Source organism: Pseudophryne corroboree, chromosome 6 (genome assembly GCF_028390025.1).
Source record: "Pseudophryne corroboree isolate aPseCor3 chromosome 6, aPseCor3.hap2, whole genome shotgun sequence".
NCBI lineage: Eukaryota > Metazoa > Chordata > Amphibia > Anura > Myobatrachidae > Pseudophryne > Pseudophryne corroboree.
Genome location: NC_086449.1, coordinates 13,013,437 through 13,029,385, shown reverse-complemented (window position 1 = coordinate 13,029,385; position 15,949 = coordinate 13,013,437). Strand labels below are relative to the sequence as shown.

The 15,949-nt window shown below is 42.9% G+C and overlaps 1 protein-coding gene across 1 annotated transcript; it reads left to right on the top strand.

Annotated features, from left to right (window-relative positions):
• Positions 1–1,122: 1,122 nt before the first annotated feature.
• Positions 1,123–2,118, top strand: LOC134933983 (olfactory receptor 5AP2-like). The gene has a single exon (XM_063929512.1). The coding sequence runs from the start codon at positions 1,123–1,125 to the stop codon at positions 2,116–2,118; it is 996 nt and encodes a 331-aa protein (XP_063785582.1).
• The last annotated feature ends 13,831 nt before the right edge of the window (positions 2,119–15,949 follow it).

The window sequence follows — 15,949 nt, the reverse complement described above, 5'->3', positions numbered from 1 at the left end:
AACTATCAATCCTACCTCACAAGCTTATTGCTAGGTGTCATTCTTGACTCTGAACTGTCGTTTGTTCCCCACAATCAATCAGTCTCAAAATCGTATTACTTACATCTAAGAAACATATTCAAAATACAAACATATATTACACAAGACACTGCAACATTTCTAAGCCATGCTCTAATTATCTCCTGCATTGATTATTGTAATAGTCTCCTGACTGGTCTTCCCAAAAATAAGCTCTCACTACTACAATCCATTTTGAATGCATCTGCAAGACTGATTTTCCTCATTAGACGTTCATCATCTGTGGATCCACTCTGTCAGTCCCTCCATTGGTTGCCAGTATTCTACCTTATTCAATATAAAATTATTTACTTTCATTCTAGGCTACTAAACATACATCTCTTCGCTCATCTCAAAATATCTCCCTATCTGACCTCTGCACTCTGCACAATATCTGTCTGTCATCCACACACATTACTTGCTCCCACTCAAAATTGCAAGACTTTATCTGGGCTGTACCCACCCTGTGGAATGCCATCCCGGGAACAATAAGACTCACCTCTTGTCTCCAAACATACAAGCGTTCCCTGAAAATTCACCATATCACACAGCTCATAATGAACCTTTGCAATCTGGTGGACCATAATGTAATAGGTAGCATCTACCTTTGTGTATCCATGCCTATTTCCCTATAGAATGTAAGCTTGTGAGCAGGGCCTTCCTACCTCTATGTCTGTCTGTTTTTACCCAGTTTTGTTCTATTACTGTTTTTCAAATTGTAAAGCACAACGGAATATGCTGCGCTATATAAGAAACTGTATCTTAATAACTAATACATTTTGTGGTTCTTTTAATGTCCTTATCCACAGTTCGTATTGACACAGGATATGTAGTGAGTTTATTTTCCTTTTTTCTTCATTTTCAGATGAATGTGGGAAGTGTTTTTTAATTTAAAAATTTCACTTTCTTTTCTTTTTTTCTTTTTGAGAGAGAGAAAGCGCAAAATAGAGAGATAATGAATGAATATCAGTTTTATATTGCAAAGTTTTTATTTTGAGATCTACTTATAAATTTCTTTTGATTTAAACATTTTACATTTTCTCCCCTTTACAGAGAAAGATTTAGATGGATGTTAAAAATAAGTCAGAGGTGAAGGTCTTTGTGTTTACAGGACTAACTGACAATGGTAATCTTGCCCCATTCCTCTTCATACTCTTCATAAACATTTATATGGTGACCATAATGGCAAATATTGGAATGATGGCAATTATCTATAGTAGCACAACCCTCCATACTCCAATGTACTTCTTCCTGAGCTATCTCTCTCTGGTGGATATTTTTTACTCCTCAGCTATAACTCCTAAGATGATACTTGACCTAATTTCTGTAAGTAAGACCATCTCATTCAATGGCTGTGCCCTACAGTTTTACTATTTTGCTGCCCTAGCTTGCAGTGAGGCTCTTCTTCTCTCCAACATGGCATATGACCGATATGTTGCTATCTGCCACCCGCTCCACTATGTGTCAATAATGACAAAGAAGAAATGCTTATCTCTGGTATCCCTTGTCACTTCCATTGGCTTCCTGCAGTCAGCAGTGCAGACCAACTGTGTGTTCAGTCTCAGGTTCTGCAGGTCAAACCTTATAGACCATTTCTATTGTCACTCACCTTCATTGCTCAGACTGTCCTGCTCAGACACGTTCTCCTGTGACATGATAACTGTGTTCATTGTAGGTTCTTCTGGCACAAGTTGTTTGATGATAATCCTGGTCTCATACATTCTCATTATTTATTCAATTTTACGGATTAAATCTGCAAAGGGCCGGCAGAAAGCATTCAGCACCTGCTCCTCACATCTCATGTGCATCTGCATCTTCTTTGGTGCCATTATGTCCACTTATCTACGCTCTGCATCCAGTGCCTTTGAAAAACTAGACAAGGTGGCCTCTGTCCTTTATTCTGTGGTGACCCCAATGCTGAACCCACTGATATACAGCCTGAGGAACCAAGAGGTGAAACGGATCATTATGCGAGCAGTGCACAATTTTTCATCTGTTGCTATAACTTTGGCAAACTCTAGGCATCCTGCTCGGTTTCTCCTAGTTATATTTAGACAATAAAATCAAATATATACTGTAGCTAAAACAGTATAACCTCATCCAATTTGAGATAACAAATTTTTGCTAGTTCCAAGAGTAAATCATTTTCTGTCTGGTCAAAAGAGGTTTTCTTAGATATCAGCTACTGTTTTCTAGATTTTTATTTGCATCGTATTCCGAAGTAAAGGTGTCACTATTATTGCACCTTTTTGACTTTGTTGCCAGTAAAGTAGGGCAGTAAACTTGCATTATTTTCTATGGGCAGAAGGAAGACTTATAATGTGTACTCTAGTGACTTGTTTATGATTAATTGATGTGAAAATTATCACATTGGTATACAGTATTATAAACTATAGATGGGAGAGCTGTTGGTGCATTTCATTTTACTATATTTATCCTAAGTTGTTCAGCAGAGATGGTGCATTTATTATCCATTGCCAAGGATGGGCCTGATGACTATTTGAAGGTCCTGAAGGTTTACTCCTATGTGACACAAATTGGGTTAGGGTAGGATTGCCAGATCTTCTCTTTAATATGTAACAATTCCAAATTACACAAATTGTGGTGCTGACTTACAGATGGAGACACGCTCATCTGAGGTGGCTTCATCGCAGGCGTGCACTCCCGGTATGACTAGGCGATCTGTCCACCTAGTCACACCGGGAGTGCACAGAGATGCTCCCATTCTGAGCATCTCCAACCAGGTCATGTGACAGAGATGCTCTCCCATTCTATTGAATGGGTTGCGTCTCCATTATGGGCAATCGTGCCCGGCTGAACGGAGACGCTCTCGGCATTAGGCGCGCCCAGGCACAGACGAAGCCACGACTAGCGTGGCCTCATCAGTATATCCAGTGTCCATTTTACCATTTTTTAAACAGCCATAGAACCTGTGTAATTCATATGTGTCCCTTATTAAAGGGTTGATCTGGAACCTCTAACTGCAGTCTAGTCATACTTGGTGTCCACACTCCTTAGCTTCCCAGATATGCTTATCCTAAAATAGCTATAAAGACATTTCATTGGGGTCGATTCTATTCGGCAACTAATGAATAGCGCCGGGAATTTGCTCCCGACGCTATTCAATTCAGCAACTAGTTACGTCGTCGATGGCCCGTTCTTGCCGACAAAACAGGTTGAATTGTCGGGAGAACGGGGTTTCTCCGACGTAACTCTCCGGCGCGAGGCAGCACTTTTGTCGGGTTTTTTCTCTCATCCCCCGGGGATGAGAGATGAATTCCCGACAATTGCAGGTAATTAGTTGCTGAATTGAATAGCGTCGGGAGCAAATTCCCGGCGCTATTCATTAGTTGCCGAATAGAATCGACCCCATTGTCTGCTCTCAACTGATGCCCATGCTGCAATGTGGTACAGACCAGTTGCTTAATGGAGGCCTTGGTGACTTTATACTGATCATAATGTGTAACGTCTATGGAACAACAATATTAGGGATGAGTTCTTCAATCCGCATGATGTATCAATTGGATACCTTTTTTATACAATACCTTACTTTTGCACTTCAAACATAATCTTGTGAGTCTGATGTTTATTGGATTCATTGAGATTTCTTTGTGAATTAATGGAGTGATTTGGATACCCAAATTTGCAATGAAGAATAATCGTGCATCTTCTACCTAAGGATTCTAATAGTGTACATATGTATTATTATTATTATTATTATTATAATACCACTTTATTTATATAGTACCACAAGTCTTCTACAGTGCTGTACAGAGGCAAAAAGTAAGATAGAATAAGGTAAAACAGAACAATAGCCAAAACATAAACAGAACACAAGTAACAATTAGCACCACAGATCTCAGCACACAATACAGCTGGTAATCAGGTGAGCAGCTACTCTAAGGTAGGGACATGTCATCCATACTATCAGGAAGGATAAGCAGCTACAAATTGGAAGAATTCCAGAATATGACCAGTATGTGGACTGTAATTGAAATGCAAGAGAAGAGGGCTGAGAGATTAGAAGAGGAGGATGATCCTGCTCCTAGAAGTTTGCAATCTAAGAGAAGGGGGACAGACTGAGAAGACATAAGGCAGGGAGACTTGAGGGCAGGAAGGTAAAGAGATAGCAATGGCTGGGTAAGGAGGACGGTAGTGAGGTTAAGTCGGCTGGGGGAGGATTGTCAGGTGAGTCACCAGGCACATTGGTTATGTGCCGGATGGGTTTGCTGCCATGAAAAGGTCTGACTTTGGTGCCTGTCTGAAGCAATGCACTTTTGGGAAGAGTCTGATGGAGCAGAGGAATACATTCCAGTGAAGGGGCAGCACAGGAGAAGTCTTGGATTTGTGTGTGAGATGCAGTAACCAAGGAAGAAGAGAGGTGATGGTCCTTGGCCAACTGAAGAGGATGGAAAGGAGAATGTAGGGTGATGAAGTTTGAGATGGAGCGATCAGTGGAGTTGTAGAGCTAAATATATGTGAGTGTAAGGCATTTGAAGATGTTTTTGTAGAGGAAGGGGAGCCAGTACAGATTAGGGCATAAGGGAGTGGTGGATGTGTAGCAGCACGAGAGGAAGATAAGTCTAGCTGCAGTGTTGAGAACAGATTGGAGAGGTGTAAGATGGGAATATGGTAGGCCAGTGAGGAGAAGGTTGCAGTTGTCAAGCCATGAGATGACAAATGAGTAGAAAATAAGTTTAGTGGTGTTCTGTGAGATAAATGGCCTGATGTGAGAGAAGTTGGATCCATCAGGAATGGACCAGAGATTGAATGTGGGAGAAAAGGAGAGGGAGGAGTCAAGGGTGACACCCAAACTTTGGAGTTGGGGAACAGGGGCGGTGGTGGTGGTGTTGTCAACAATGATAGAGATATCTGGGGGGTGGAGATTATTAGTTTTTTTTTCCATGTTGAACTTCAGAGAGTGCTCAGACATCCAGGAGAAGATGGAAGAGAAGCAGTTAGAAACCTGAGAGAGGACAGAAGGGGAGAGGTCAGGAGAAGAAAGGTACAGTTGTGTGTCATCAGCATAGAGATGGTAATGGATGCCAAATTAACTGATGCATTATCCCAGGAAATAGGTGTACAGGGAATAAAGTTTGGGTCCAAGGACAGAACCCTTTGGAAAACCAATGGAATGGATGGAATGGGATGAGGTGGAGCTGAGGGCAGACAAACAGAAGGAGTGGTTGGTGAGGTAGGAGGAGGAGACCCACTTGAGAATGGTGATAGAGATGCCAATGGTCAAAAGGGTGTGGAGAAGGAGAAGGTAGTTCATGGTGTGGAATGCAGCATATGGGTACAGGAGGATTAGAAAGAGAGGTAACTCCTAGGACATTGGTTTCTTTGATAAGTGCAGTTTCAGTGGAGTGTAGTGAGTGAAAGCAAGATTGGAGAGGATCAAGTTTTCAGAGCGGTAGCTAGTGAGACAGGTATAGACATCATCTCAAGAAATTTAAAGATAAAAGTGATAAGAGAAATGAGGTGGCAGTTAATGAGTGAGGATTGGTCAAGGTTGGATTTTTTTAAAAATCAGTGAGACAAGAGCATGTTTGAATAGGGAGCAAAATATGCCTGTAGAGAGTGATAGGTTTAAGAGGTGGGCAAAATGAGAGCATGAAGTGGGGGTGATGGAACAGAGGACATGAGAGGGGACTGTGTCCAGGCAGCAGGTGGAGCAGAAACAGGATAAGATGAGTGAGTGGAATTTGTAACCGGTTGCCAGGTAGAAAGAGCAATGAGTGAAATGGCTGGAGGGAGAGGATCGAGGAGTGAATAGGCTGCCGAAGGGAGATTGTAAGAGAAAAAAAAATGGCCAAAATTTTGACGAGAAACAGGAGGTAAAGTCAGTGGCACTGAGAAAGGGGTCATGAAGTAGGGTGTTGAAAGAGTCAAAGAGCCTTTGGGATTGGAGGACTGAGAGGATTTGAGCAATTGGAAAAATGACTTCTTAGCAAGCACGAGGGTGTTGCTGTAGGAAGAGAGGATGGATTTGAAATGAAGGAAGTCTGCAAGAGTACACAATTTTCTCCAGAGTGGTGTGAAATAATTTTTGCAGTAACTGGGTCAGTTTGGATTGCTAGTGTTTGGGTTTTGAATGATCGAGATGAACAGAAGAGATGGGGCAACATAATTGAGAATGGATGTGGGAAATTTGTTGAAGGAGGCCAACTGGTTGGGGTATGCCATGGTGGATAGGGGAGGGAGTAGAGTTTTGAGGAAGGACAAGAGTACAGCAGGGTTGAGAGTCTTGAGACTGCATGTGGTGATGGATTTGGGAGTGGGCAGGGGTGGAGGAGATGTGTTAGTGAAGGAGAGAAGATGGTGGTCAGATAGGTGGAAGGGAGAGTTGGAAAAGTAAGAGAGAGCACAAATATGGGCGAAGACAAGGTCAAGAATGTGACTGACAGTGGGCAGGGTTGAAGGTCCATTGAAAAAGACCAAAGGAGAAGGAAAGGGCAAGGAGATTGGTGGAGAGTGAGTTAGTGATGTCTGTAGGGATATTAAAGTCACCAAGATAATAGATGGGAGGTCAGAGGAGATGACGTGGGGGAGCCAGGCAGCAAAGTTGTTGAGGAATTGGGTAAAGGAGCTGCTGGGGCAACACATGACCACAACACAGTGTTGAATGGGGTAGAAGAGAGGTATATAGTGGACCCCAAAAGTAGATAAAGAAAAGTAGGGTTCAGGTGGGATGATACAAAAGGTGCAGTTGGTCAAATGGAGGATGCCCACTCTACCACTTTGGCAGACTAGCTCTGATGAAGTGGATGAAGGAGATGTCTCCATAGGAGAAGGAAACAGAAAATAAATTGTCAGAAAAGAAGAGCCAGGTTTAAGCGATGGCAAGAAGGTTGAGAGAGTGGTAAATGAAGAGGTCATTTTGCTGAAGATAGATATGGCATTCAAGAGGGCACGGAAAAATAGTAGGGAGGGTTAAGAGGATATATGGATGAGTTTGGCTGGATTGCGGGTCTAAGGGTGGTGGGATGGATCTTGGGGTGAGGTGGGAGCAGCCAGAGAGGATTGGTATTGGATAGTGATAAGGAGCCAATGTGGGTGGCTCTGGGAGTAAAAAGAGTGGATAACATGGGTAATGCGCTGGTGCAAAGATAGGTGACAGGTAGGAAAGTCCAGCAGTGGATACAGGTGTAGAAGGATGGAAATAGGTAGAAAATAAAAACAAGCATAGGTAATCAAGACTAAGAGTTTTGGCATGTACTGTACAGTAGATAGGGAGTGCGGTTACATAGGCAGAAATGTAGGTTAAAGAGCTATGCCGGTAAGATTATAGGTATAACTATGGAAGTCCTGTTCAGAGAAATACTGTATGCTAGAAATGGTGAGGAAGAAAATGCTAAAATAAACAATGTTAAAATTGGGTGTGCAAAAAACAATTGTAATTCAGACTGGAATTTTAAGAGAATAGAGACAAAAGGAAATAGTATAGAGTAGATGAAGTCACTAATATTTTGAGCAACAAAAAGCAATGGCTGAGAGCACTAAGGGGGTATTTTAGATCTGATCGCAGCAGCAAGTTTGTTAGCTAATGGGCAAAACCATGTGCACTGCAGCGGAGGCAGATATAACATGTGCAGAGAGAGTTAGATTTGGGTGGGTTATATTGTTTCTGTGCAGGGTAAATACTGACTGCTTTATTGTTACACTGCAATTAAGATTTTAGTTTAAACACACCCCACCCAAATCTAACTCTCTCTGCACATGTTATATCTGCCCCACCTGCAGTGCACATGGGGGGTAATTCCAAGTTGATCGCAACAGGAACTTTTTTAGCAGTTGGGCAAAACTATGTGCACTGCAGGTGTGGCAGATATAACATTTGCAGAGAGAGTTAGATTTGGGTGGGTTATTTTATTTCTGTGCAGGGTAAATACTGGCTGCTTTAGTTTCACACTGCAATTTAGATTGCTGATTGAACACACCCCACCCAAATCTAACTCTCTCTGCACATGTTATATCTGCCTCCCCTGCAGTGCACATGGTTTTGCCCAGTTGCTAACAGAATTCCTACTGCGATCAACTTGGAATTACCCCCATGGTTTTGCCCATTAGCTAACAAATTTGCTGCTGCAATCAGATCTGAATTAGTACCTAAGGGGGTAATTCAGACCTGATCGCTGCTGTCCGTTTTCGACCAGTGTGCGATCAAATCTGAACTGCGCATGAGTCTGAGCCACACTGCGATGGCATGATGGATGGCTGCTACAGGACAAACACAATATTTACACACACACACACACACACACACACACACACACACACACACACACACACACAGACACACACACATATTATATATATATATATATATATATAGTAGCATATCCTTCCCCACCTGTGGCTCAGGTGTATGCGGCAAAGGAAAGTAGGCGGCACTCCAAGGTCTTTGTTAACAACAAAGACCTTGGAGTGCCTCCACTTCCTTTGCCGCATACACCTGAGCCACAGGTGGGGAAGGATATGCTACTATATGATTCTCAGGAGGGCACCCAGGCATTTATTCTGCTACATTGAGTGCCGGATGTGTTCACCAGTATATATATATATATATATATATATATATAAAACACAGATCCTGACGAAAGGCGCGAATAAAGGCGTCTGAAACGTTGATGACTTAAAGCTTGTGTAGCTGTGATTCTTCTTACAAATCCTTGGAGTGCCGCCCACCAATCTGTGTTGTCTGCTGGGCTTTGTAGTGCCACGGGAGGGCACCCAGGTATTTATGTTGTGATGTTGGAGTGCCGGTCATACATGCATATATATATATATATATATATATATATATATATATGTTATGTGCACCGGACATTTTTCGGGTTTTGTGTTTTGGTTTTGGATTCGGTTCCGCGGACGCGTTTTGGCAAAACCTCACCGAAATTTTTTTGTCGGATTCGGGTGTGTTTTGGATTCGAGAGTTTTTTTAAAAAAAAACTAAAAAAACAGCTTAAATCATAGAATTTGGGGGGGCGGGGGGGGTGGTCATTTATATCCTATAGTATTATTAACCTCAATAACCATAATTTCCACTCATTTCCAGTCTATTCTGAACACCTCACAAATCACAATATTATTTTTAGTCCTAAAATTTGCACCGAGGTCGCTGGATGGCTAAGCTAAGCGACCCAAGTGGCCGACCGAAACACCTGGCCCATCTAGGAGTAGCACTGCAGTGTCAGACAGGATGACACTTCAAAAAAATAGTCCCCAAACAGCACATGATGCAAAGAAAAAAAGAGGCGCAATGAGGTAGCTGTGTGACTAAGCTAAGCGACCCAAGTGGCCGACACAAACACCTGGCCCATCTTGCCACTCCGTGTCGTAAATGGCATATTGGCAAGTTTGCGCTTCTCATCAGACGCTTTCAATTTTGATTTTTGGGTAATTTTATTGAACTTTTGTTTTTTGGATTTTACATGCTCTCTACTATGACATTGGGCATCGGCCTTGGCAGACGACGTTGATGGCATTTCATCATCTCGGCCAAGACTAGTGGCAGCAGCTTCAGCACGAGGTGGAAGTGGATCTTGATATTTCCCTATTTAACCACATTTTTTTTCTCCATTTTTTAATGTGTGGAATTATATGCCAGTATCAATAGCAATGGCCTACTACTATATATACTGTGCACAACTGAAATGCACCTCAGGTATAGACTGTAGATGGATAGTATACTTGATGACACAGAGGTGGGTAGAGCAGTGGCCTTCTGTAGCGTACTGCTATATATACTGGTGGTCACTGTGTCAGCAAACTGCAAAACTAAAATGCACCACAGGTATAGAATGTAAATGGATAGTATACTTGACGACACAGAGGTAGGTACAGCAGTGGCCTTCCATACCGTACTGCTATATATATATACTGGTGGTCACTGTGTCAGCAAACTGCAAAACTAAAATGCACCACAGGTATAGAATGTAGATGCATAGTATACTTGACGACACAGAGGTAGGTACAGCAGTGGCCTTCCGTACCGTACTGCTATATATATATATATATATATATATATACTGGTGGTCACTGTGTCAGCAAACTGCAAAACTAAAATGCACCACAGGTATAGAATGTAGATGGATAGTATACTTGATGACACAGAGGTAGGTACAGCAGTGGCATTCCCTACCGTACTGCTATATATATATATATATATATATATATACTAGTGGTCACTGTGTCAGCAAACTGCAAAACTAAAATGCACCATAGATATAGAATGTAGATGGATAGTATACTTGACGACACATAGGTAGGTACAGCAGTGGCCTTCCGTACCGTACTGCTATATATATATAGTATACTGGTGGTCTCTGTGTCAACAAACTGAAAAACTAAAATGCACCACAGGTATAGAATGTAGATGGATAGTATACTTGACGACACAGAGGTAGGTACAGCAGTGGCCTTCCGTACCGTACTGCTATATATACTGGTGGTCACTGTGTCAGCAAACTGCAAAACTAAAAAGCACCACAGGTATTTAATGTAGATAGATAGTAATCTTGACGACACAGAGGTAGGTACAGCAGTCGCCTACTGTACCGTAATGCTATACATTATATACTGGTGGTCACTGGTCAGCAAAACTCTGCACTGTACTCCTCCTATATAACATTAATTACTGGTGGTCCCCAGTCCCCACAATAAAGCAGCACACTGAGCACAGATATGGAGTGTTTTTCAGGCAGACAACGTATACTGGGGGTCACTGTCAGCAAAACTCTGCACTGTACTCCTGCTATATAATACAGCTGCTCCCCAGTCCCCACAATTAAGCAGTGTGAGCACAGATATATGCATCACACTGAGCACAGTTAAGGAGCATTTTTTTCAGGCAAAGAATGGATAAAACTGGTGGTCACTGATCAGCAAAACTCTGCACTGCACTCCTCCTATATTAATATAAAGCTGCTCCACAGTCCCCACAATGATATAAGCAATCACAAATATTTGCATCAACTCAACAATGAATAAACGGAGAGGACGCCAGCCATGTTCTCTCACTAACATTTCCATTGCACGAGTGAAAATGGCGGCGATGCGCGTCTGCTTATATAGAATCTGAATCTCGCGAGAATCCGACAGCTGGATGATGATGTTCGGGTGTGCTTGTGTTAACCAAGCCATACGGGAGAATCCGAGTATGCCTCGGACCCGTGTAAAATGGGTGAAGTTCAGGGGGGTTCGGTTTCAGAGAAACCGAACCCACTCATCACTAATATATATATATATATATATATATATATATATAGATTCAAAGGTGGCTTGCACTCCGTAATGCTGTAGGATATTTGCCCAGGTGCCTTCCTTGCAACTCAAAGTGGAAGTGTATGTATGGAAAATGCTGGCGGCACTCACGGGACTTACTATATGCAGAAATAAGCAAAGGCACTCACGCCTATATCGATCAACATTTCAGTTTTATTCCAAAAACTGACGAAAGTGATCGATATAGGCGTGAGTGCCTTTACTTATTTCTGCATATACTAAGTCCTGTGAGTGCCGCCAGCATTTTCCATATATATATATATATATATATATATGTTTGTGTGTGTAGACTGTATTTACCTATAAATGCATATCAGAGGCAAAACTCCAGAAGCCAATGGAGTCGGCTGCCACCGAGCGCCTGCACTCCACTCAACTCAGATTTACCCCCATGGTTCAAGCAATGCAAGCTGAGCAGTGAGCTGTCAGAACCAGCATAGTGATCTTAATTAAAGGGCTATTGTCAAAGTCGAACACAGCACCTGTGATATGAGGACATATAATCAATATTTATAATCTGCACAACGTAGACATTGAAAACACCAGATAGTCAAACAAAGAGACACAATGCAAATCACAAGAAGCATGTTAAACTGAGCTGCTCATTCAATCCATGCGGATGTTGAGCTCATAGATCCATCGGGCTTCTGCCTGGAGTAATTTCCTCGCCCTGTCTCCACCTCCATGATGATAAGGAATATGATCAATCATCTTGTAGCGGATTGTTGTAAATCCAAGTTTATGATCATGGAAATGGTTTGCTACTGGCTGATCTGTCAGTTTTCCCTCCAGGCAGGGTAAGACTGGCCCACAGGGGTACCATGGAAACCACCGGTAGGCCCCACTGTCTGAGTGCCCACTCCTTCCTCTAGGGATCAGGTTCCAGGCTGTGCACTTGTATTATACATGGTAGATATGTTGCATTACACTGCACTAGACTATTGTGTATGTCAAGCCTCTGTGGAGGCTGGCCAAACCCCCTTTGTAGGCTGGCCACACCCTTAAGTAAGGGCCCCTATCACTGCATTCCCCCAGTGGGCCCTTCAATCCCCAGTCCGACACTGCCTCCAGGGCTAACTGTATGGAGCTGCAGTGCATTGACATCTGCTCCTTGAATTTTCTAACAGTCTTCCCTTCGTAAAGTAAACAGCAAGGGCACCTAATGCAGGTAACCACATGTGCGGTATTGCAAGTAAGTATATGTCTGATTTTGATCAGTTTTCCCATATGCAGATGAGGCAAGGTACTTGGAGGATATATTTCCGTTTGTGTCCTTAAGGCCTTAAATAAAACATTAATTTACATATGGCACATCAAGCTGTCAGGCATCATGACTCTGCCAGCAGGCGCACTAGAAGGAGGTTGAAAGGTGCTTTTCTGCCTGGTGGGTGGGGTCTTGGACTCCCTGATGTTTGCTCAAAAATAAAATCTTTTCTAAAAAAGTAAAACAGATTACCTGAATTATTGTGTCAATTGTAATGGGGATGGGGTAGCTGTAGATCCTTCCCGCCCTCCAATGAATATCAAGCACAGGATATGTGTGTGCGTATCAGTGACTCTTTTTGGCGAATTTGACTGAAGTTGCTTGCCATCTCGTTGCTTGCCATCAGCATGCAGGGAGAGGCCCCTTGAACGTCCAATCGAGGCACAGGCCGCTTTCTCTGGAAGCCGTGAAGATGCACAGATGGAGTCGCGCTCATCTGAGGTGGCTCCATCGCAGGCGTGCGCCTAGTCACGCTGGGAGTGCACAGAGATGCTCCCATTCTGAGCACCCTTGTCCAGGCGCGTGACGGAGAAGCTCTCCCATTCAAGTGAATAGGGCGCGTCTCCGTCACGGGCACCCGGCTGGTCGGGGACGCTCTCGGCGTTAGGCGCTCCATCTGTATAGCTTTGCATTTTGTGGTGTCGGTGTTCCTTAATGCAGCTTCCTGGGTCTTCCTTTTCTTGCTAAGGGTTTGGGGACTAATTCAGACCTGATCGCTTCTCTGGGAATTTGCAGAGGTTATGATCAGATAGTCGCCGCAAAAACAGAGTGAATACCCGCCCCATGCAAGTCTGCATACACAGTACAAAAATCTCTGCGTATACCAGTCAGCTACAAACCCATTCTCAACTCACTCATTATCGAATGACTTTTCCAATCTGTGCATTCTGGGCCTAATTCAGAGCTCATAGCTGTTGTGCGAAATCATACAGAGGCCGATTCGTAAGTATAGATCGTAATGCGCCAGCGTGAGGCCAAACTGAAAAAAAAAACATGCGTCTTTTTTTAACGCTATGCGTACGCAGATTGATTGAGAGGAAGGAGACATTTGGGGATGGTGACTGCCCATTTTCTGGGAGTGTCAGGAAAAACACAGTCATTACCAAGCGTTTTGAGGGAGGGTGTATGATGTCAGCTCGGCCCGATCAGCCATTGATGTGAGAGGTAAATGTCAGCTACGAAGGTGAGTGAGGGCCTACCGACATGATACAGTTGGGCAGCTCACCGTCATAATGAACCTGGGGGCTACCAGATGTGTGTCTAAAATGACAGTTTATCGAACGAAGGTGGATTTGCAGAAAAAGCTTCAATTTACCCTTCTGCCTCGGAATTGGACGTCTACTGATTGGCGAAGGGTTGTCTTCTCCAATGAGTCACATTTTCTGCTTCACTAAATGGATGGAAGTTGGCATGTCAGATCAGAAACATTGGAGAATGAACACCCTTCAACAATAGTTGTATTCACTCTATGGGGGTATATTTACTAAGATCCGTATTTCTGCTGATTTCAGCAGAGATCAGTCTCGGCTGACATCGGCAGGGTGAGATTGCAACTTTTTGAAAAAAGAAAACACACGGTAATTTACTAAACTGCTTTTGACACTATTGACCACTCTCTTCTCATACAAACACTACAATCCCTAGGTCTTCAAGACACCGCCCGTACTTGTTTCTCATCCTACCTATCTAATTGCTCTGTCAGTGTTCATTTCTCTGATTCTAACTCGTCTTCTCTACCTTTATCAGTTGGAGTACCGCAAAGCTCAGTCTTAGGTCCTCTGCTGTTCTCAATCTATACCTCATCTCTTGGTAAACTAATCAGCTCCTTCAGATTTCAGTATCATTTGTACGCTGATGATACTCAAATCTACCTATCCTTCCCAGATTTATCACCATCTGTATTGGCACGTGTCACTGGATGCCTGTCTGCCATTTCAAATTGGATGTCATCTCGCCACCTCAAACTTAACATTTCCAAAACAGAATTATTTTCCCAACAGCCAAGAGTAGTTACCAACCTGATATCTCCATAACTGTTGAGAATGCGACTATCCACCCTACCCCACAAGCTCGCTGCCTAGGTGTCACATTTGACTCTGAACTGTCCTTTGTTCCAGACATTCAATCTGTCTCTAAATCATGTTACATGCACCTAAAAAATATATTGAAAATACTCCCTTATCTTACACAAGACACTGCAAAAACTCTAATCCATGCACTCATCATCTCCCGCATTGATTATTGGAATAGTCTCCTTACTGGTATTCCCAAACATAGGCTCTCACCACTACAATCCATTTTAAATGCAGCTGCGAGGCTAATCCTCCTTGCTAAATGTTCTTCATCTGCTGATCCGCTCTGTCAGTACCTCCATTGGTTACAGGTATTCTACATGTTAAATATAAAATATTTTACTTACATACAAGTCTATTAACCAAACAGCACCATGATACATCTCCTCACTCATCTCAAAATATCTCCCTACCAGACCCCTCCGCTCTGCACAAGATCTGCGTCTCTCATCCAGATGTATTACCTGTTCCTAACTCAAAAGTACAGGACTTTACCGGGCTTAACCCACTCTGTGGAATGCCCTCCCACGCACAATAAGACTCTCCTCTAGTCTCCAAACCTTTAAACGTTCTCTGAAAACTCATCTCTTCAGACAAGCCTACCAAATTCTAGACCCACCCACATTGACTTCAATGCTTCCCTATCCAATTACATCCTCTCTGTACAGTCCACATAACCTCACATATTTTGTCTTCCAACATTGCTGGATGATCATATCATACAACCCATTAAGAATCTAGCAATCTGGTGGACCATTATGCAATAGGTAGCATCTATTCTTGTGTATCAATGCTTATTTCCCTATAGAGTGTAAGCTTGCGAGCAGGGCCTTCCTACCGCTATGTCTGTCTTTTCCCAGTTTTGATCTATAACTGTTGTTCTAATTGTAAAGCACAAAGGAATATGCTGCGCTATATTAGAAACTGCTAATAAATAAATAAACTACAGTGTTTTTTCAATTCGACTTCACCGATGTTGGTGTAATTTGTATTGCCGGCAGTGTTTTACGGGAGAGAATAGTAAACACTGCCAGACGTAACACAATAAGCCCGGCTGGATCAGTGAGATCCGTGCAGGGCTTCATTGTGTACAGTATGTAAAAGAGTTAAAGTATAAAAAAAATTGTGTGGGGCTCTCCCTCCTAAGCATAACCAGCCTCAGGCTCTTTGAGCCGGTCCTGGTTTTTAAAATACCGGGGGGGGAAATGCGTAGCTGTCCCCAGGGTTTATACAACCAGCACTGGGCTCTTGGTCCTGTCCTTGTTCCAAA